Source organism: Salvelinus alpinus, chromosome 14 (genome assembly GCF_045679555.1).
Source record: "Salvelinus alpinus chromosome 14, SLU_Salpinus.1, whole genome shotgun sequence".
Classification (NCBI taxonomy): domain Eukaryota; kingdom Metazoa; phylum Chordata; class Actinopteri; order Salmoniformes; family Salmonidae; genus Salvelinus; species Salvelinus alpinus.
This window is the reverse complement of record NC_092099.1, coordinates 46,950,234-46,972,866: the sequence shown is the minus strand read 5'-3', so window position 1 is coordinate 46,972,866 and position 22,633 is coordinate 46,950,234. Positions and strand designations below refer to the sequence as shown.

The 22,633-nt window shown below is 41.8% G+C and overlaps 1 protein-coding gene across 1 annotated transcript; it reads right to left on the bottom strand.

Moving 5' to 3' along the window:
* Positions 1 to 14,328: 14,328 nt before the first annotated feature.
* LOC139538265 (trace amine-associated receptor 13c-like) lies at positions 14,329 to 16,281 on the bottom strand. Its single transcript, XM_071340113.1, has one exon. The coding sequence runs from the start codon at positions 15,286 to 15,288 to the stop codon at positions 14,329 to 14,331; it is 960 nt and encodes a 319-aa protein (XP_071196214.1). The 5' UTR covers positions 15,289 to 16,281.
* Positions 16,282 to 22,633: the final 6,352 nt, after the last annotated feature.

Below are 22,633 nucleotides of genomic sequence, written 5' to 3'. Positions count from 1 at the left end.
TAACTGTATCTCTGAAAGTGTATGCATTCAAGGGTTTACATCTAAATGTTGTAAAACTGATAGGATTAAAAATGAAACTCTTTGTGAAAAGATAGCAAGATGATTTTAGCCTTCTAAATGAGATAGTTGTTGTCATAGAAAGTTTTACCCAATCAGTAACCACACCTACGTGAGCACAGGCATTGTGGCAACGTGATGGAACTGCCAACTAAGGCGAATGCATAAAAATACGACATTTACTTAAGACCAGTACATTGCCGGGTTGGTACTGGCCTGTAAAATGGTTTAAAACTAGAAGACCAGAAAACGTGGAGCCGTGGCCACACATTGAAATGGTAACAATTTAAATAAGGACCAAACTGGCGGACGGGGTTGAGCAGCATGTCATGAATGGTTAGACTCTACCAGACTGGAATACGTGCAGCGCGAGCTGGAAGAAATGGCAGCCGTTTTACAGGCGACTAACTAATTGTGCTATTATGTGGGGGGTTTTTGCGTTATTTTTAACTTATTTTGTAGATAATGTTTCTGCCACCGTATCTTACAGCAAAAAAGAGCTTCTGGATATAAGGACAGCGATCACTCACCTCGGATTAGACAAAGAATTTTCTTCAACAAGCAGGACACACAGGATGTACTTCAGACACCCGAAAAGGCCGAAATCCCCGTCATTGGCAAGAGAAAGAGACGCAGATATAGAGGACACTGGACGGGGTGCCTCGTAAGGATCCGCAGACGGCGATTGGGAAAGCAGCCCTTACCTACAATATTACTTGCCAACATACAATCATTTGACAATAAAATAGAGGAGGTACGATCACGAGTATCCTACCAACAGGACATCAAAAACTGTAACATCTTATGTTTCACCGAATCGTGGCTGAATGACGACATGGAAAACATTCAGCTAGCGGGTTATAAACTACACCGGCTAGACAGAACAGCACATTCCGGTAGGACGAGAGGGAGGCGGTCTGTGTATATTTGTAAACAACAGCTGGTGCACAAAATCTAAGGAAGTATCTAGAATTTGCTAACCTGAAGTAGAGTATCTCATGATAAGCTGTAGACCACACCATTTGCCAAGAGAGTTTTCATTAAAAAAAATTGTGGCTGTTTATTTACCCCCACAGACGGGAGCTGGCACTAAGACCGAACTGAGTCAGCGGTATAAGGAAATATGCAAACAGGAAACCGTTCACTCAGAGGTGGTACTCCTAGTGGCCGGGGACTTTCATGCAGGGAAACTTAAACCTGTTAGGGCTGCAAGCCCGAGACCGGTACACTTATGACAACATCCAGCTCAAGTGCAGGGCGCGAAATTCAAAATCTATTTTTTTTAAATATTTAACTTTCACACATTAACAAGTCCAATACAGCATTTGAAAGATAAACATCTTGTGAATCCAGCCAACATGTCCGATTTTTAAAATGTTTTACAGCGAAAACACCACGTATATTTATGTTAGCTCACCACCAAATACAAAAGACAGACAGACATTTTTCACAGCACAGGTAGCATGCAGGTAGCATGCACAAAGCCAACCTAACTAACCTAGAACCAACCTAAATCACCTAGAAACAACTCCCTCAGATGACAGTCCTATAACATGTTTCACAATAAATCTATGTTTTGTTCGAAAAATGTGCATATTTGAGCTATAAATCAGTTTTACATTACTGCTACCATCATAGCTACCATCATAGCTACAGTCAGAAATAGCACGGGAGTAGCCAGAGTAAATACAGACACCAACGTCAACTACCTAATTACTCATCATAAAACATTTCAGAAAAATATATGGTGGATAGCAAATGAAAGACAAAGATCTTGTGAATACAGCCAATATTTCCGATTTTTGAAGTGTTTTACAGCGAAAACACAATATATCGTTATATTAGCTTACTACAATAGCTAACACACAACAGCATTGATTCAAGGCAAACGGTAGCGATAGCACAGTTCGACAGATATATGAAATAGCATCCCAAATTGGGTCCTTATCTTTGTTGATCTTCCATCAGAATGTTGTACAAGGGGTCCTTTGTCCAGAACCGTCTTTGTTTGGATCCAGAACGAACTATTTCCCTCTTGAATTAGCAAGCACACTGGCCGTGCGGCGCTAACCTCTCTTTCTTGAACAAATTCTTCCAACGCATCACGTCTAAAGTTCCGAATAAATTTCAATAATATAATTAAACTATATTGAAAAAACATACTTTAGGATGATATTGTGACATGTATCAAATAAAATCGAAGCCGGAGATCATATTCACCTATAACGACGGTTTTCCAGGAGGCGATTCCAGGTCCAACTTCGCGCCTTCGGAAAAAAAATATTGGTGGACCTCTCACTCCAAGAGGATGTATTCAATCCCAGAACAAGATAATCAAGTCATTTCTGCTCTCACTTCCGCTTGACACCCAGGGGAAGGTGTATGACGTGTTTCTATAGTCCCAAGTGACATGCCCTTTTATAGACAAGCTCTTGAAAAAAGACCTCGCTTTTGGAAATCTCACTTCAGGATAGGAAATGGGCTGCAGAAAGAGTTCTGGTTCACTTAGAGAAATAATTCAAACGGTTTTAGAAACTAGAGAGTGTTTTCTATCCAATAGTAATAATAATATGCATATTGTACGAGCAAAAATTGAGTACGAGGCCGTTTGAAATGGCCACCTCTTTCCAGGTTACTCAATGCTGCCCCTTCAGCCATAACAGGTTAAATCAGTTCTACCTAATTTCGATCAGCATGATAAATGCGCAACCAGAGGGATATAAATTCTAGATCAACTTTACTCCAAACACAGAGACGCGTACAAAGTTCTCCCTGCCCTCCATTGGACGACTGTGTGATCACGCTCTCCGTAGCCAATGTGAGTAAGACCTTTGAATAGGTCAACATTCACAAGGCCGCGGGGCCAGACAGATTACCAGGACGTGCACTCCGAGCTTGTGCTGACCGTCTGGCAAGATGGTAATACCAAAACAAGTCTATAATACCAAAACATTTCAAGCAGACCACCATAGTCCCTGTGCCCATGAACACTAAGATAACCTGCCTAAATGACTACCGACTCGTAGGACTCACGTCTGTAGCCATGAAGTGCTTTGAAAGGCTGGTCGTGGCTCACATCAACACTTTTATCCCAGAAACCCTAGACCCACTCCAATTTAACAGATCCACAGATGATGCAATCTCTGTTGCTCTCCACTATGCCCTTTCCCACCTGGACAATAGGAACACCTATGTGAGAAAGTTATTAATTTACTACAGCTCAGCATTTAACACCATAGTGCTCTCAAAGCTCATCACTAAGATAAGGACCCTGGGACTAAACATCTCCCTCTGCAACTGGATCCTGGACTTCCTGATGGGCCGCCCCCAGGTGGTAATGGTATTTAACAACACATCCGCAACGCTCATCCTCAACACGGGGGCCCCGCAGGGGTGAGTGCTCAGTCCCCTCTTGTACTTCCTGTTCACTTATGACTGCATGGCCAGGCATGTCTCCAATACCATAATTTCGATAGCCGAAGACACAACAGTGGTAGGCCTGATCACCGACAACGATGAGACCTGCCCGTGTGGTGCCTTGATAACAACCTTTCCCTCAAGGTGATCAAGACAAAGGTGATTATTGTGAACCTCAGGAAAAGGAGGACCGAGCATGCCCCCATTCTCATCGACAGAGCTGTAGTGGAGCAGGTTAACCTTTCTCGCCCAGGGGTTCTGCTAGCGGAACACCCACAACATTCCGCTGAAAAGGCAGCGAGCAAAATTCAAAAATATTTTTTTGAAATATATAACTTTCACACATTAACAAGTCCAATACAGCAAAGGAAAGATAACCATCTTGTTAATCTACCCATCGTGTCTGATTTTTAAAATGTTTTACAGTGAAAACACAACATATATTTATGTTAGATCACCACCAAATCCAAAAAACACAGCCATTTTTCCTAGCCACAGATAGTCACACAAAAGCAGAAATAGAGATAAAATGAATCACTAACCTTTGATAATCTTCATCAGATGACACTCATAGGACATCATGTTACACAATACATTTAAAAACTTCAAAAAGTTATATTCCAGGTCGAATAAACTGGTCAAATTAAGTAGAGAATCAACCTTCAGGATGTTGTTATCATATATAACCAATAACGTTCCAACCGGAGCATATATTCATGTCTGTAAAAGTAATGGAACATATGGTCATTCCATGACTAGCGCGCATGACCAGGAACTAGCATTCTGCCAGACCACTGACTCAAATAGCTGCCATCCGTCCCCACATCACACTAGAGGCTTCGTTCCACGTTCTACTGACTGTTGACATCTAGTGGAAGGCGTAGGAAGTGCAAACAGATCCATATATTACAGGGAATTGAATAGGCGATGACTTTAACATCGACCCTTCTCAGATTTCTCACTTCCTGTTTGGAAGTTTGCCTGCCATATGAGTTCTGTTATACTCACAGATATAATTCAAACAGTTTTAGAAACTTCAGAGTGTTTTCTATCAAATAGTAATATTAATATGCATATATTAGCATCTGGGACAGAGTACGAGGCAGTTCCCTATGGGCACCAATACATCCAAAAGTGAAAATGCTGCCCCCTATCCCAAATAAGTTATTAAGAGCTTCATGTTCATTTGTGTCCACTTCAACAACAAACTATAATGTTCCAAACACACCAAGACAGTCATGAAGAGGGAACGACAAAGCCTATTCCCCCTCAGGAGACTGAAAAGATTTTGCATGGGTCCTCAGATCCTCAAAAAGTTCTACAGCTGCACCATCGAGAGCATCCTGACTGGTTGCATCACTGCCTGGTAAGGCAACTACTCGGCCTTCGACCGCAAGGCACTACAGAGGGTAGTGCGTACGGCCCAGTACATCACTGGGGCCAAGCTTTTTGACATCCAAGACCTCTATACTTGGCAGTGTCAAACAAAGGCCCTAAAAATTGTCAAAGACTCCAGCCACCCTAGTCATAGACTGTTCTCTCTGCAACCGCACGGCAAGTGGTACTGGAACGCCAAGTCTAGGTCCAAAAGGCTTCTCAACAACTTCTACCCCAAAGCCATAAGACTCTTTGCATGGTCCACCCCTCTTTTACGCTGCTGCTATTTTCTGTTTATTATCTATGCATAGTCACTTTAAGTCTACCTACATGTGCATATTACCTGCATTACCTCCACTAACCTGTGCTCCCGCACATTGACTTTGTACCGCTACACCCTTTCTACTGTTATTTTACTGCTGCTCTTTAATGATTTGTTATTTTAATTTTTTACTTGTCTATTTTTTACTTAACAGTTATTTTTCTTAAATCTGCCTTGTTGGTTATGGGCTAGTAAGAAAGCATTTCAATGTTGTATTCGGTTCACATGACAAATAACATTTGATTGATTGATTGATTGATTGATTGATTGAAAAACTGGGCATTTTTCTCCAGCGTTTCACATGAGAGAATGGCTTAAGACTTGCTCTACATCAGATCGAACAGGCCCTGAGTAGAACATCCCAGCCTGGGTACACATTGGAAGAGGAAGTCTGCGGGCGAGATGATTTGAAAGCCATTCGAATCTCTTCAGTAGCATATAGTTCAGATTCCAAAGTGACAATTTTAGGTTGTTCTAAATTCAATAGAGCAAATGCCCTCAAATCTGTTAGTTCGAATGTATGTTCAAATGCTTGCACAGAGGTCAACTATTTTGTACCTGTTTTTAGCTTCAAGTGTCGAGATTGGTTTAAGGTGCTTGATATGATGAAACAAGTGCAGCAGTTTTTCCACCATCGTGAACATTTACGAAGATGGTCACTTATGTCCTAAAGACAAAACTTGGGCTTAACGGGAAGAAGGTTGATCTACCATCAAAAAGAGAACATACGGAACCTGGAAGGCCATGGAAAGCCAGCGTGGAAGATGCAATGTCTGAAGCCCTCACAGCATGAAACCTGGGATTTGGAGACTGATGGGGGTGTCGGGTTACAATAGGTTCTGTAAAGGAGGAAAACATGAGTGTTATAGTTAAATATTGTAGAGTGAACTTTTTAATAATTTAAATATGTATGCATTTCTGTACTAAACATTTAAAAGAAAATTGTATTTTCCTTCGAACAGGACCCTGAAAAGGATCAAATGCCTTCTTTTCTAAGAAAATAATAATAAACAGTCATTTACAAATATTGAGTTCTAAAGTGTAGTATTTGTTTAATAATAATATGTATAAGTTATATGTTTGGTAAAAATAACTGTAAAAAAAACATTTTTTAAAAGGCATTGTAAACCTTTAATAATTGTAATATGTTTGCATTTCTGAAAATAAAAGGTTTGAAAGAAAATTGTATTTACCTTTATTGAATGACAGCTCTCTCTCTCTCTCTCTCTCTCTCTCTCTCTCTCTCTCTCTCTCTCTCTCTCTCTCTCTCTCCACTCAAGAGAAATTGGTTGTTTGGGATATGTGTGTTTGTGTGTGTCTGAGGCCAGGCTGCATGGTTGGTGTCAGGTTACAAGCTATGGGTGTTACAAGCAGAGAGAGAGAGAACCCTGATCAAGGAGCAAAATAGACTTTCCTACAAGAAAAATTATACATTAAAATATTTATTGGGAATTAAGGTGAAATATTGTTTAATAATAATATGTGAGGTTTAGTAAAAAAAAACGTTAGTGGTATAGTTTAATATTGCATAGAACATTTTAATAATAGTATGTATGCATTTCTGAACTAAAGATTTAGAAGAAAATAAAAAGATTTAAAAAGATTTAAAACTAAAATGTAATTTACCTTTAATTAAATCTCTGTCTCTGTCTGTCTCTCTCTCTACACAAGATACATTGGTTTGTTGGGGTGTGCAAAAAAGAAACGTCAGCAAAAAATAAACGTCCCTTTTTCAGGACCCTGTCTTTCAAAGATAATTAGGAAATTACAAATAACTTCACAGATCTTCATTGTAAAGGATTTAAACACTGTTTATCACGCTACACAAGATAAATTAGTTCGTTGGGGTGTATATGTGAGCGTGTGTGGTGTTTCTTTGAAACAACTGTTTATTTTAAACCAGTTTAATCTCTAAACATTTAAAAATAATTCTCAAAAATCAATATTTTAATGGTCAAAAGGTTAGTCATCTAGGGGGTCCCTTACACACAAGGGAACTAAAACTCAGCAAAAAAGAAACGTCGCTTTTTCAGGACTCTGATAAAGATAATTAGTAAAATTACAAATAACTTCACAGAACTTCATTGTAAAGGATGTAAACACTGTTTCCCACGCTTGTTCAATGAACCATAAACAATTAATGAACATGCACCTGTGGAACGGTCGTTAAGACACTCACAGCTTACAGATGGTAGGCAATTAAGGTCACAGTTATGAAAACGTAGGACACTAAAGAGGCCTTTCTACTGACTCTGAAAAACACAAAAAGAAAGATGCCCAGGGTCCCTGCTCATCTGCGTGAACATGCCTTAGGCATGCTGCAAGGAGGCATGAGGACTGCAGATGTGGCCATGGCAATAAATTGCAATGTCCGTACTGTGAGTTGCCTAAGACAACGCTACAGGGAGACCTCGCAGTGGCAGACCACATGTAACTACACCTGCATGGGATCTGTATATCCAAACATCACACCTGCGGGACAGGTACAGGATGGCAACAACAACTGCCCGAGTTACACCAGGAATGCACAATCCCTCCATCGGTGCATATATTGGCCGCAATAGGCTAAGAGAGGCTAAACTGGGGGCTTGTAGGCCTGTTGTAAGGCAGGTCCTCACCAGACATCACAGGCAACAACGTCGCCTATGGGCACAAACCCACCGTCACTGGACAACACAGGACCAACAAAAAGTGCTCTTCTCTGACGACTCACGGTTTTGTCTCACCAGGGGTGATGTTCAGATTTCTGACATGACCCTCCAGCATGACAATGCCATCAGCCATACTGCTCGTTCTGTGCGTGATTTCCTGCAAGATAGGAATGTCAGTGTTCTGCCATGGCCAGCGAAGAGCCCGGATTTCAATCCCATTGAGCATGTCTGGGACCTGTTGTGTCGGAGGGTGATTGCTAGGGCCATTCCCCCCAGAATTGTCAGGGAACTTGCAGGCCCCTTGGTGGAAGAGTTAGGTAACAACTCACAGGAAGAACTGGCAAATCTGGTGCAGTCCACGAGGAGGAGATGCACTGCAGTACTGGCCACACCACATACTGACTGTTACTTTTGATTTTGACCTCCCCTTTGTTCAGGGACACATTATTGCATTTCTGTTAGTCACTTGTCCGTGGATCTTGTTCAGTTTATGTCTCAGATGTTGAATATTGTTATGTTAATAAAATTTTTACACATGTTAAGTTCGCTGAAAATAAATGCAGTTGACAGTGAGAGGATGTTTCTTTTTTTGCTAAGTTTTTATTTTTTAATCCCAGCACCCGTCTCCGCAGGAGGCCATTTGCCGTTTGGTGGGCCGTCATTGTAAATAAGAATTTGTTCTTAATTTACTTGCCTAGTTAAATAAAGGTTACATAAAAAATATAAAAAATTAAACAAATCTCCAATCTCTCATCAAAACACGGAAATGCATCACAACACAGCAGTTACTCAGGGCAATGCACATGTTCCACCAGGCTCAAGATGGAGGATGAAAAGGCAACATTACTGCCCAAATCTGAGACATTGAAAAGATGACAAGCATTGACAAATGGAGGAATTAGAGCTTGAAACTGAAATATTGGCTAACAGTGCTAAGTTTAATGTGATAAGTTTCACTGAGTATAAAGCCACAAATAATATAAAGTGATAGAATGAACGAATACCTGAAAGCAATGGGAAGGCCTGAGGATACCTTGGGGAAGGTTACTCAAAGCAAAACTTTCCCCACCACCACTCAGACTGTTCAAGGAATCCATAGCACACAGTCACACACCATGGCTGAACTGGGATCCCCATTGTTCACGATATCTGCTCATACTGCACAGGGGCAGGGTCAAAGGAGTATATTGCAACAAAGTGCTACCACGACATACCGCTCTGTTCATCGTAGGTCAACTAACACACAGGCAGAGCCTGTTTTAAAACAGGCTCTGCCTGTTTTAAATATAGTCCTCTGCAACTTCCAACTGGGGGAGGAAGGCTATCAACCCAGACATACATGGTGGAGCTGATAACATGGACAGTACTGTCAACATTATGCATCTCCAAACTGATATTACTAAAATTCTGGTAAGGCAGAAAAAGTTGTCCTCATTACCACCTCTTAGGGTGACCCACTAGACTACAGGTTATTTGTAATTGCCTTTGAACATGCTATTGAAGGCAGGACTGAGAACAGCAAAGACAGTCTGTACTTTTTGGAGAAATTCACCGTGGTACAACCCAGACATCTAGTCCACAGTTGTCAACATATGGAGGCTGACCATATGCCGAGGAAAAAAGGCTTCTGAAAAATCACTTTTGAGATGCATATAGAATTGCCACAGGTAAAATTGAGAAAGCTCTCAGCTGTCTGTCCAATCCATTAAGGTTGAATCTTTACAAGCCTTTGCAGTTTTCCTCACTGGATGCTGCAACACTATGGATTATGTTCACTATATGGAGGAAATGGACAGGCCATCAAAAATGAGAGCCATGGTCTCAAAACTGCTGTTTATAGAAACATGGATAGTGTTGGCCTATGACCTACAGGGGTGAAATGGCAGGAGAGACAAGTATTTTGATCTGGTTAACTCTGTTGATCGCCAAGCCAGGATAAACCCCCACCGCAGCAGTGAGGGGAGGTTCAGGGCCTGTGAGTAGGCCAAGTGTTCTGAACACTTAACGTGTTACAAAAGTAATATAATTGACCTTGTAGTTACAATGGTTGTCCCTTGCTCTATTATTACCACACTTTATTTTAAAATCTTTGTGGTGGCCAGATCACAGGCCAGAAAGGTATTTTCAAAAGAGGCTGTCAGTGTGTCTGGTGTTAAAACTGTACAGGCAAATACATCTGAGAGAAAAGCAACAAAAACTCTATCTATTGTTGTTTTCAACTATCTCATTTGTTGGATTCCAATTCAATTTTTTTGTTTTTTTTTTGTTTTAATTGACAATGTATCATCATTCATCATCAGCTTTCTTCTACTTGTTAATTCCTTAATTAATCCAATAATTTAAAATGTGTTTTATCCATGGTTCAAAGTGACAGCTAAATTTATTTTAACATGGTTGAAGTTAAGGCGTTCGTAGTCCCTATGTTTTTATTCCCTAGTTTGACATAGTTAAGTAAAACTGTTTAGTTGTTGTTATTGCTTCTTTCATGTAACAACATATTGACATTACTTCACTGCGTGTTGTCATCATAGATACATGTGGTGTTGATACAGAATGATTTATCTGGATTAGAATGACTGGGAAGAGATAAAAGAAGGCATAAGCTTGTTTTATAAAAGACATTGTAGTTATTTTGGGATGTATATTCCAAATACCAATGTCTGTGGTTGTTCCATGATATTTAATGATAAATAGTATGTCATAATTTTAAAAGTACATTTTGAGGATGTCATGGATCATACTGTATGTTGTTTAACATTACCCTCTAGTGGCTTAATTGGGACACAATGCCTTTAACAAGTGTAGCAGAGTTGAAATGTACAATACTGCATGATATCAGATAACTTCCAGGTCTCACTCAATGGTCTATTGTAGTAGGTGAAGGTAAAATGTAAGAATATGCAATTATGGGTCACACTTTATAATAACATTCAGTAATAAACCATTTAAGGGCATTTAAAGTTTGTTCACCATTTATTAATCATTACTCCCACATGTGTTAAATATTAGCCTACTAGGTTCCCACATGTATTTTCCGAGATTCTTCCGATGGCATTGAGGAGTATATCAGTCACTGGCTTCATCAATAACTGCATCGATGACGTCGTCCCCATAGTGAACGTTTGAACATATTAACCAGAAGCCATGGATTACAGGCAACATCTGCACTGAGGTGAAACTCCAGGGTAGAGCTGCCGCTTTCAAGGAGCGGGACACTAACCCGGAAGCTTATAAGAAATCCCACAATGCCCTCTGACGAACCATCAAACAGGCGAACCATCAACAATCAGGACTAAGATTTTTAATTTAATTTTTTTTTTATTTCACCTTTATTTAACCAGGTAGGCCAGTTGAGAACATTTTCTCATTTACAACTGCAACCTGGCCAAGATAAAGCAAAGCAGTGCGACACAAACAACAACACAGAGTTACACATAGGATAAATAAAAGTACAGTCAAATACAATAGAAAAAATCTATTTACAGTGTGTGCGAATGGAGTAAGGAGGTAAGGCAATAAATAGGTTATAGTAGCGAAGTAATTACAATTTAGCAAATTAACACTGGAGTGATAGATGTGCAGATGATGATGTGCAAGTAGAAATACTGGTGTGCAAAAAAAGTAAATAAAAACAATATGGCGTTGAGGTAGGTAGTTGGATGGGCTATTTACAGATGGGCTGTGTACAGCTGCAGCGATCGGTGAGTTGCTTAGATAGCTGTTTGTTACAGTTTTCCCATTAGAAAAGTCAACATTAGAAAACAGTTTACTTTAAATTATCTCTGAGTGATTTTACGTATCTAAAGCCTTTAGAGCGCCTAAAGTAATTTTACAGTGCTTTGTCGCTGCATTATCAGTTCTAGCGTGTTAATATGTTTAATGGAAAAAGGACTGGAAATAGGTGTGTCCATAATGATAATCTAAAGATCCTACCTACAACTGCAGCGCTCTCTCAACCAGTGCTCCCAACACACACTCAGCCCTCCTGCCCTCACCCTCCCCACCCCCACAACTCACTCACAAACTAACTTAATCACTCACTCAGCCCTCCCGCCCTCACCCTCACCACCCCCACCACTCACTCACAAACTAACTTATTCACTCACTCAGCCCTCCTGCCCTCCCCCTCCCCACCCCCACCACTCACTCACAAACTAACTTAATCACTCACTCAGCCCTCCCGCCCTCACCCTCACCACCCCCACCACTCACTCACAAACTAACTTATTCACTCACTCAGCCCTCCAGCCCTCACCCTGCCCACCCCCACCACTCACTCACAAACTAACTTATTCACTCACTCAGCCCTCCTGCCCTCCCCCTCCCCACCCCCACCACTCACTCACAAACTAACTTAATCACTCACTCAGCCCTCCCGCCCTCACCCTCCCCACCCCCACCAATCACTCACAAACTAACTTATTCACTCACTCAGCCCTCCAGCCCTCACCCTCCCCACCCCCACCACTCACTCACAAACTAACTTATTCACTCACTCAGCCCTCCCGCCCTCACCCTCCCCAGCCCCACCACTCACTCACAAACTAACTTATTCACTCACTCAGCCCTCCAGCCCTCACCCTCCCCACCCCCACCACTCACTCAGCCCTCCAGCCCTCACCCTCCCCACCCCCACCACTCACTCACAAACTAACTTATTCACTCACTCAGCCCTCCCGCCCTCACCCTCCCCACCCCCACCACTCACTCACAAACTAACTTATTCACTCACTCAGTAACAGCCTGCACACTGCTTGATAGTCAGCAGCATCAGGTCACAGGGAAATATATAACAAAATATGTATAAAGACAAATGTCATGGCGGCCGCAACATTTCTTTAAAATGACAATTCTCTAAATGATCTAGAACATATCAATGGTTAAATTATAAACACACAACAACACAGAGGATGTTAAATGAAACATTTTATTCTGAAACAGTCACACTGTAGTGTGCTGAAGGAAGTCATGTGTTTATGGTCTGCAAAATGACTTTACTAATGATTAGTAAATGGTTTATAATTACATTCATTGAACATCTTATGAACTTATGAATCATTATTACATACTTTAAAAGTATAAATGTGTGAATAACTAGCTTACTAAAACAAATGTGGGAGTAATGATACATAACTATTTACTAATCCATTCTAAATGCTTTAATACAAGGTGTTATTATAAAGTTTCAGCACTCTCTATATACATTCAGAGTAAACAGCATCTGAGAGAGCTGCTCTGGTGTGACCCCTGACCTGGAAGCAGTGATGTAGTGAGAGTAGTGGTACTGTTCATAACCAGTATGTTGAGGTTGAAGTGTCTACTTCAGACTTCTGCGCAGTTGTGTTTAATCATTAATCCATATAGTTGTCATTTGTAAAAGTGAGAATACCTAGCTAACTAATATTTAACAAATGTGGGAATAATGATTAATAAATGGTGAACAAACTGTAAATGATTACAAATGGTTTAATTCTGAACAATATTATAAAGTGTTAACCATAATTGCATATTCATATTCTTAAATATAACAATCAACTACTTACACAATACACCATTGAGTTAGACTTGGATGTTATCTGATATCATGCAGAATTGCACATTTCAACTGTCATGTACTTGTTTAAGGCGTTGTGTCCCAAATGAGCCACTAGAGGGCGATGTTAAACAACATATCGACTGAGTGTACAGAACATGACTGAGACTGATCAGGTGAATCCAGGTGAAGGGTATAATCCCTTATTGATGTCACCTATTAAATCCACTTCAATCAGTGTAGATGAAAGTGAGGAGACGGGTTAAAGAAGGATTTTTAAGCCTTAAGACAATTGAGACATGGATTAAGTATGTCTGCCATTCACAGGGTGAATGGGCAAGACAAAATATTGAAGTGCCTTTGAAAGGGGTATGGTACTAGGTGGCAGGGGAAATGGTTTTGAGTGTGTCAAGAAAGGCAACGGTGTTAGGTTTTTTCACACCCAACAATTTCCTGTGTATCAAGAATGGTCCGTCACCCACAGCACAAAGGATTAGAGGCAATATGGGCCAGCATCCCTGTGGAACACTTTCGACACCTTGTAGAGTCCATTCCCTGACGAATTCAGGCTGAATTGAGGGCAAAAGGGGGTGCAATTCAATATTAGGTAGTTGTTCCTAATGTTTTGTACACTCAGCTTATAATGATTTATGACATCCTCAAAATGTGCTTTCAGAAAACGTACAAACTATTTATCATTAAATATCATGGAACTACCACAGACATTGGTATTTGGAATATACAACCCAAAATAACTACAATGTATTTTATAAAACAAGCTTATGCCTTCTGCTAGTCATTCTATTCCAATCCAGACAAATCATTCTGTATCAACACCACATGTATCTTTTGACGAGAACACTGAGATAAGTAATGCCAGAGTATTGTTACATGAAAGAAGCAATTACAACAATTGTTTAACAAAACCATATCAAACCTGTTTGTCAAAATGGGGAATTAAAACATAGGAACTATGAACACCTAAACTGCACAGTTAAAATAAGTTTAGCTGTCACTTTGAACCATGGATAAAATAAAGCATAAATGATTGGATTAATTAAGGAATTAACAAGTGGCAGAAAGCTGATGATGAATGACGATACATTTTCACCTAAAAAAGATAGAACGAAAGTAAAGAGAGATGGAGTCCAACAAATGAGATAGTTGAAAACAACAATAGACAGAGTTTTTGTTGCTTTTCTCTCAGACTTATTTTCCTGTGCAGTTTTAACACCAGACTCACTGGATGCCTCTTTTGAAAATACCTTTCTGGCCTGTGATCTGGCCACCACAAAGATTTTCAAATAAAGTGTTATAATAATAGAGCAAGGGACAACCATTTGAATTACAAGGCTAATGAAATTACCCCACATAAACTCTTCAATAATAAAACATTCTTTCAAACACCTACTTGGTACCTGTACATTTACAAAGTTTTTTATAATAGCAGCATCGTATATGATACAACAACACCAGTTGATGGATATACAACACATCGTTCTTGTTATTGTTATTTTAGAGTAATACATTAAGGGATCACACACAGCAACATAGCGGTCAATAGATATCAAGACCAAATTGCCCAGAGATAAAGAAGTACACAAAAAAGAGATGTAGAATTGAAACACACAGAAATATTCCCCAAAACTCCAGCATGATTCCATTATTGCTGCAGTCGTTACTGGTATCACAATCAGTCCCACGAGGAGATCTGACACAGCCAGAGAGAGGATGAGCAGGTTGGTTGGAGTGTGGAGCTGCTTGAAGTGAGAGATGGAGATGATCACCAGTACGTTCAAAAATACTGTAACCGCTGAAATCAATGAGATGAAGAAGTAGATTGCTAAGTGAATTGAAGTCAATGGTGAAGCCTTTCTGCAAGAAGAGTTTCTATCTTGAAAACAGTATTGAACATCTTCGTGTTCCTCCATTTGTAATAAAAGGTCAAAATGCTGAGGTCCTTCTCCTGCTTGGTCCTGTGTGTGACCCTGTCAGGTCAGCCTTCTGACAAACTCTGAGCTCTGCCTCTCTATTTATCCCTGAGTGACTGACAGACACCCCCCTCCCAGGAGCCTCTCTGCACGCACACAAACACACACATGTGCGAGTGTGAGCCCACAAATGAACAAACGGTTAAATAAACAAATAATTTATGAAAACATGATGTAATTTATGACAGGATTGGATGTTGCTGTGCCCACCTAGCCTGTCCTTCAATCGTTAGATTGTTAGATATGAGTTTAAAGGTACATTTTCTCAAATTCTGAGCATTATAATGGGGACGATTTTGTTCTCCTATTTCTACAATGTTTTATTAATAGCCAGAGATGTGAATTTAAAATTATGCCAATCATGGTTATTTCATGTATAACACAGGAATAAGGCTGATTCAAACAAATACATTTTTAAGTAGGTTAGAAGCAGGACAGTGAGACAGATTAGAAGCAGGACAGTGAGACAGAGTCTGGGACAGACAGACAGGCAGGCAAAACCTACCAGGACCCCTGCCTCTTCTCAGTGGGATGAGTCTGGAGTTTCATCTCTCTCCAGTCCCCAGAGGAAACCAGACTTACAGCCTGACCTGGTCAAGAGGGCAGAGGAGAGAGAGGAAGTCTTCCCAGGTGACGCAGTGTGGAGGAGGACCCCAGCAATATTGCACAGAGTCACCCGAGCAGGAGCACATACAGGAGGTGAACTCCGACCCCTATCAGTTTTGACATTTTTTGTTTTGTTTCCCACACAAAAAAGAAGGGTGAGATGGGATGCATTGACAGCAACTTATCCACATATTTCATGTTACGTTGCTGAATAGAAAAAATAGCATATCATTAGAGGAAGACGCATGGTCGAAAGCAATACTTTGATATTATTATGGGGCAACAGGTAGCCTAACAGTTAAGAGTGAAAGGTTCTGCCCCTGAGCAAGGCAGTTAACCTCCAACATCGACTGCTCCCCGGGCACTGATGACATTGATTAAGGCAGCCCCCCGCATCTCTCTGGTTCAGAGAGGTTGGCTTAAATGTGGAAGACACATTTCGGTTGAATGCATTCAGTTTTGCTACTGACTACGTATCCACTTTCCCTCAATAATTTCCCATCTGTCATTGTATGGACTTCTCATAGAGTTGACTCTGTCTCGTCTCAGACCTAATTCTGGTTATCAGATGGAGAACAAAAGGGCTTTCTGATAACAAAGCATAGTATGCAGTAGCTAGACCTTTGGCAGACCTTGTAAATAAAGAATGCTCTTATTAAATGGAGAATGGAACGATGGCCTCATTCAATCAAATTCAATCAAATGTATTTTATATAGCCCTTCGTACATCAGGTAATATTTCGAAGTGCTGTACAGAAACCCAGCCTAAAACCCCAAACAGCAAGCAATGCAGGTGTAGAAGCACGGTGGCTAGGAAAAACTCCCTAGAAAGGCCAAAACCTAGGAAGAAACCTAGAGAGGAACCAGGCTATGAGGGGTGGCCAGTCCTCTTCTGGCTGTGCCGGGTGGAGATTATAACAGAACAAGGCCAAGATGTTCAAAAATGTTCATAAGTGAGAAGCATGGTCAAATAATAATCATGAATAATTTTCAGTTGGCTTTTCATAGCCGATCATCAAGAGTTGAAAAACAACAGGTCTGGGACAGGTGGCGGTTCCATAACCGCAGGCAGAACAGCTGAAACTGGAATAGCAGCAAGGCCAGGCGGACTGGGGACAGCAAGGAGTCACCACGGGCGGCAGTCCCGACGCATGGTCCTAGGGCCCAGGTCCTCCGAGAGAAAGAAAGAGAGAAGGAGAAAATTAGAGAGAGCCAAGATTTTCAAAATTTCCATAAATGACAAGCATGGTCAAATAATAATCAGGAATAAATCTCAGTTGGCTTTTCATAGCCGATCATTAAGAGTTGAAAACAGCAGGTCTGGGACAGGTAGGGGTTCCATAACCGCAGGCAGAACAGTTGAAACTGGAATAGCAGCAAGGCCAGGCGGACTGGGGACAGCAAGGAGTCACCACGGCCGGTAGTCCCGACGTATGGTCCTAGGGCTCAGGTCCTCCGAGAGAAAGAAAGAGAGAAGGAGAAAATTAGAGAGAGCCAAGATTTTCAAAATGTTCATAAATGACAAGCATGGTCAAATAATAATCAGGAATAAATCTCAGTTGGCTTTTCATAGCCGATCATTAAGAGTTGAAAACAGCAGGTCTGGGACAGGTAGGGGTTCCGTAACCGCAGGCAGAACAGTTGAAACTGGAATAGCAGCAAGGCCAGGCGGACTGGGGACAGCAAGGTGTCATCATGCCCGGTAGTCCTGACGTATGGTCCTAGGGCTCAGGTTCTCAGAGAGAAAGAGAGAACGAGAGAATTAGAGAGAGCATACTTAAATTCACACAGGACACTGGATAAGACAGGAGAAGTACTCCAGGTAACCAACTGACCCTAGCCCCCCGACACAAACTACTGCAGCATAAATACTGGAGGCTGAGACAGGAGCGGTCAGGAGACACTGTGGCCCCATCCGAAGAAACCCCCGGACAGGGCCAAATAGGAAGGATATAACCCCACCCACTTTGCCAAAGCACAGCCCCCGCACCACTAGAGGGAAATCCTCAACCACCAACTTACAATCCTGAGACAAGGCCGAGTATAGCCCACAAAGGTCTCCACCACAGCACAAACCAAGGGGGGGCGCCAACCCAGACAGGAAGATCACGTCAGTAACTCAACCCACTCAAGTGACGCACCCCTCCTAGGGACGGCATGAAAGAGCACCAGCAAGCCAGTGACTCAGCCCCTGTAACAGGGTTAGAGGCAGAGAATCCCAGTGGAGAGAGGGGAACCGGCCTGGCAGAGACAGCAAGGGCGGTTCGTTGCTCCAGAGCCTTTCCGTTCACCTTCACACTCCTGGGCCAGACTACACTCAATCATATGACCTACTGAAGAGATAAGTCTTCAGTAAAGACTTAAAGGTTGAGACCGAGTCTGCGTCTCTCACATGGGTAGGCAGACTGTTCCATAAAAATGGAGATCTATAGGAGAAAGCCCTGCCTCCCGCTGTTTGCTTAGAAATTCTAGGGACAATTAGGAGGCCTGCGTCTTGTGACCGTAGCGTACGTATTGGTATGTACGGCAGGACCAACTCGGAAAGATAGGTAGGAGCAAGCCCATGTAACGCTTTATAGGTTAACAGTAAAACCTTGAAATCAGCACTTGCCTTAACAGGAAGCCAGTGTAGGGAAGCTAGCACTGGAGTAATATGATCAAATTTCTTGGTTCTAGTCAGGATTCTAGCAGCCGTATTTAGCACTAACTGAAGTTTATTTAGTGCTTTATCCGGGTAGCCGGAAAGTAGAGCATTGCAGTAGTCTAACCTAGAAGTAACAAATGCATGGATTAATTTTTCTGCATCATTTTTGGACAGAAAATTTCTGATTTTTGCAATGTTACGTAGATGGAAAAAAGCTGTCCTTGAAACAGTCTTGATATGTTCGTCAAAAGAGAGATCAGGGTCAAGAGTAACGCCGAGGTCCTTCACAGTTTTATTTGAGACGACTTTACAACCATCAAGATGAATTGTCAGATTTAACAGAAGATCTCTTTGTTTCTTGGGACCTAGAACAAGCATCTCTGTTTTGTCCGAGTTTAAAAGTAGAAAGTTTTCAGCCATCCACTTCCTTATGTCTGAAACACAGGCTTCTAGCGAGGGCAATTTTGGGGCTTCACCATGTTTCATTGAAATGTACAGCTGTGTGTCATCCGCATAGCAGTGAAAGTTAACATTATGTTTTCGAATAACATCCCCAAGAGGTAAAATATATAGTGAAAACAATAGTGGTCCTAAAACGGAACCTTGAGGAACACCGAAATGTACAGTTGATTTGTCAGAGGACAGACCATTCACAGAGACAAACTGATATCTTTCCGACAGGTAAGATCTAAACCAGGCCAGAACTTGTCCGTGTAGACCAATTTGGGTTTCCAGTCTCTCCAAAAGAATGTGGTGATCGATGGTGTCAAAGGCAGCACTAAGGTCTAGTAGCACGAGGACAGATGCAGAGCCTCGGTCTGACGCCATTAAAAGGTCATTTACCACCTTCACAAGTGCAGTCTCAGTGCTATGATGGGGTCTAAAACCAGACTGAAGCATTTCGTATACATTATTTGTCTTCAGAAAGGCAGTGAGTTGATGCGCAACAGCTTTTTCTAAAATCTTTGAGAGGAATGGAAGATTCGATATAGGCCGATAGTTTTTTATATTTTCCGGGTCAAGGTTTGGCTTTTTCAAGAGAGGCTTTATCACTGCCACTTTTAGTGAGTTTGGTACACATCCGGTGGATAGAGAGCTGTTTATTATGTTCAACATAGGAGGGCCAAGCACAGGAAGCAGCTCCTTCAGCAGTTTAGTAGGAATAGGATCCAGTATGCAGCTTGAAGGTTTAGAGGCCATGATTATTTTCATCATTGTGTCAAGAGATATAGTACTAAAACACTTAAGTGTCTCTCCCGATCCCAGGCCCTCGCAGAGCTGTGCATATCCAGGACAGCTAAGCCCTGGAGGAATACGCAGATTCAAAGAGGAGTCCGTAATTTGCTTTCTAATGGTCATGATCTTTTCCTCAAAGAAGTTCATGAATTTATTACTGCTGAAGTGAAAGCCATCCTCTCTTGGGGAATGCTGCTTTTTAGTTAGTTTCGCAACAGTATCAAAAAGAATCTTATTTTTCTTCTTATTTTCCTCGATTAAGTTGGAAAAGTAGGATGATCGAGCAGCAGTGAGGGCTCTTCGGTACTGCACGGTACTGTCTTTCCAAGCTAGTCGGAAGACTTCCAGTTTGGTGTGGCGCCATTTCCGTTCCAATTTCCTGGAAGCTTGCTTCAAAGCTCGGGTATTTTCTGTATACCAGGGAGCTAGTTTCTTATGACAAATGTTTTTCGTTTTTAGGGGTGCAACTGCATCTAGGGTATTGCGCAAGGTTAAATTGAGTTCCTCAGTTAGGTGGTTAACTGATTTTTGTCCTCTGACGTCCTTGGGTAGGCAGAAGGAGTCTGGAAGGGCATCAAGGAATTTTTGTGTTGTCTGAGAATTTATAGCACGACTTTTGATGCTCCTTGGTTGGGGTCTGAGCAGATTATTTGTTGCGATTGCAAACGTAATAAAATGGTGGTCCGATAGTCCAGGATTATGTGGAAAAACATTAAGATCTACAACATTTATTCCATGGGACAAAACTAGGTCCAGAGTATGACTGTGGCAGTGAGTAGGTCCAGAGACATGTTGGACAAAACCCACTGAGTCGATAATGGCTCCGAAAGACTTTTGGAGTGGGTCTGTGGACTTCTCCATGTGAATATTAAAATCACCAAAAATTAGAATATGATCTGCTATGACTACAAGGTCTGATAGGAATTCAGGAAACTCAGAGAGGAACGCTGTATATGGCCCAGGAGGCCTGTAAACAGTAGCTATAAAAAGTGATTGAGTAGGCTGCATAGATTTCATGACTAGAAGCTCAAAAGACGAAAACGCCATTTTTTTTTTTGTAAATTGAAATTTGCTATCGTAAATGTTAGCAACACCGCCGCCTTTGCGGGATGCACGGGGGATATGGTCACTAGTGTAACCAGGAGGTGAGGCCTCATTTAACACAGTAAATTCATCAGGCTTAAGCCATGTTTCAGTCAGGCCAATCACATCAAGATTATGATCAGTGATTAGTTCATTGACTATGACTGCCTTTGAAGTGAGGGATCTAACATTAAGTAACCCTATTTTGAGATGTGAGGTATCACGATCTCTTTCAATGATGGCAGGAATGGAGGAGGTCTTTATCCTAATAAGATTGCTAAGGCGAACACCGCCATGTTTAGTTTTGCCCAACCTAGGTCGAGGCACAGACACAGTCTCAATGGGTATGGCTGAGCTGACTACACTGACTGTGCTATTGGCAGACTCCACTAAGCTGGCAGGTTGGCTAACAGCCTGCTGCCTGGCCTGCACCCTATTTCATTGTGGGGCTAGAGGAGTTAGAGCCCTATCTATGTTGGTAGATAAGATGAGAGCACCCCTCCAGCTAGGATGGAGTCCGTCACTCCTCAGCAGGTCAGGCTTGGTCCTGTTTGTGGGTGAGTCCCAGAAAGAGGGCCAATTATCTACAAATTCTATCTTTTGGGAGGGGCAGAAAACAGTTTTCAACCAGCGATTGAGTGCTGAGACTCTGCTGTAGAGCTCGTCACTCCCCCTAACTGGGAGGGGGCCAGAGACAATTACTCGATGCCGACACATCTTTCTAGCTGATTTACACGCTGAAGCTATGTTGCACTTGGTGACCTCTGACTGTTTCATCCTAACATCGTTGGTGCCGACGTGGATAACAATATCGCTATACTCTCTACACTCGCCAGATTTAGCTTTAGCCAGCACCATCTTTAGATTAGCCTTAACGTCGGTAGCCCTGCCCCCTGGTAAACAGTGTATGATCGCTGGGTGATTCGCTTTAAGTCTAATACTGCGGGTAATGGAGTCGCCAATGACTAGGGTTTTCAATTTGTCAGAGCTAATGGTGGGAGCCTTCGGCGTCTCAGACCCCGTAACGGGAGGAGTAGAGACAAGAGAAGACTCAGACTCAGACTCCGACTCGCTGCTTAATGGGGAGAACCGGTTGAAAGTTTCTGTCGGCTGAATGAGCGACACCGGTTGAGCATTCCAACAGCATTTCCCTCCAGAAGCCATGAGAAAGTTGTCCGGCTGCGGGGACTGTGCGGGGGGATTTATACTAACGTTACTATCTGTACTTACTGGTGGCACAGACGCTGTTTCTTCCTTTCCTACACTGAAATTACCCTTGCCTAACGATTGCGTCTGAAGCTGGGCTTGTAGCACAGCTATTCTCACCGTAAGGCGATCGTTCTCCTGTATATTATGAGTACAGCAACTGCAATTAGAAGACATCATGTTAATGTTACTACTTAGCTTCGGCTGTTGAAGGTGTTGACGAACCATGTCCAGATAAAGCGTCCGGAGTGAAAAAGTTGAATGAGGGAAAAAAGTTGCGATGGAAAAAACTAAAAATATAAACGGTAATTAAAAACAAAAACAAAACAAAAAAACGTAAAGTTGTCAGCTAGCAAAGTAAAGTTGGCAGCAAAACGCACAGCAACAAAACGCACAGCAACACGTCTGCAGATTCAACAGGAAGTGACGCAGAACACTACAGATCTTGTGAATTCAGACAATATTTCAGATTTTCTAAGCGTTTTACAGCGAAAACACAATAAATCGTTA

What these genes read in the sequence shown, in the direction of transcription:
- LOC139538265 (XM_071340113.1), bottom strand. Translation starts at nt 15,288, where the DNA reads ATGGAGGAACACGAAGATGTTCAATACTGTTTTCAAGATAGAAACTCT.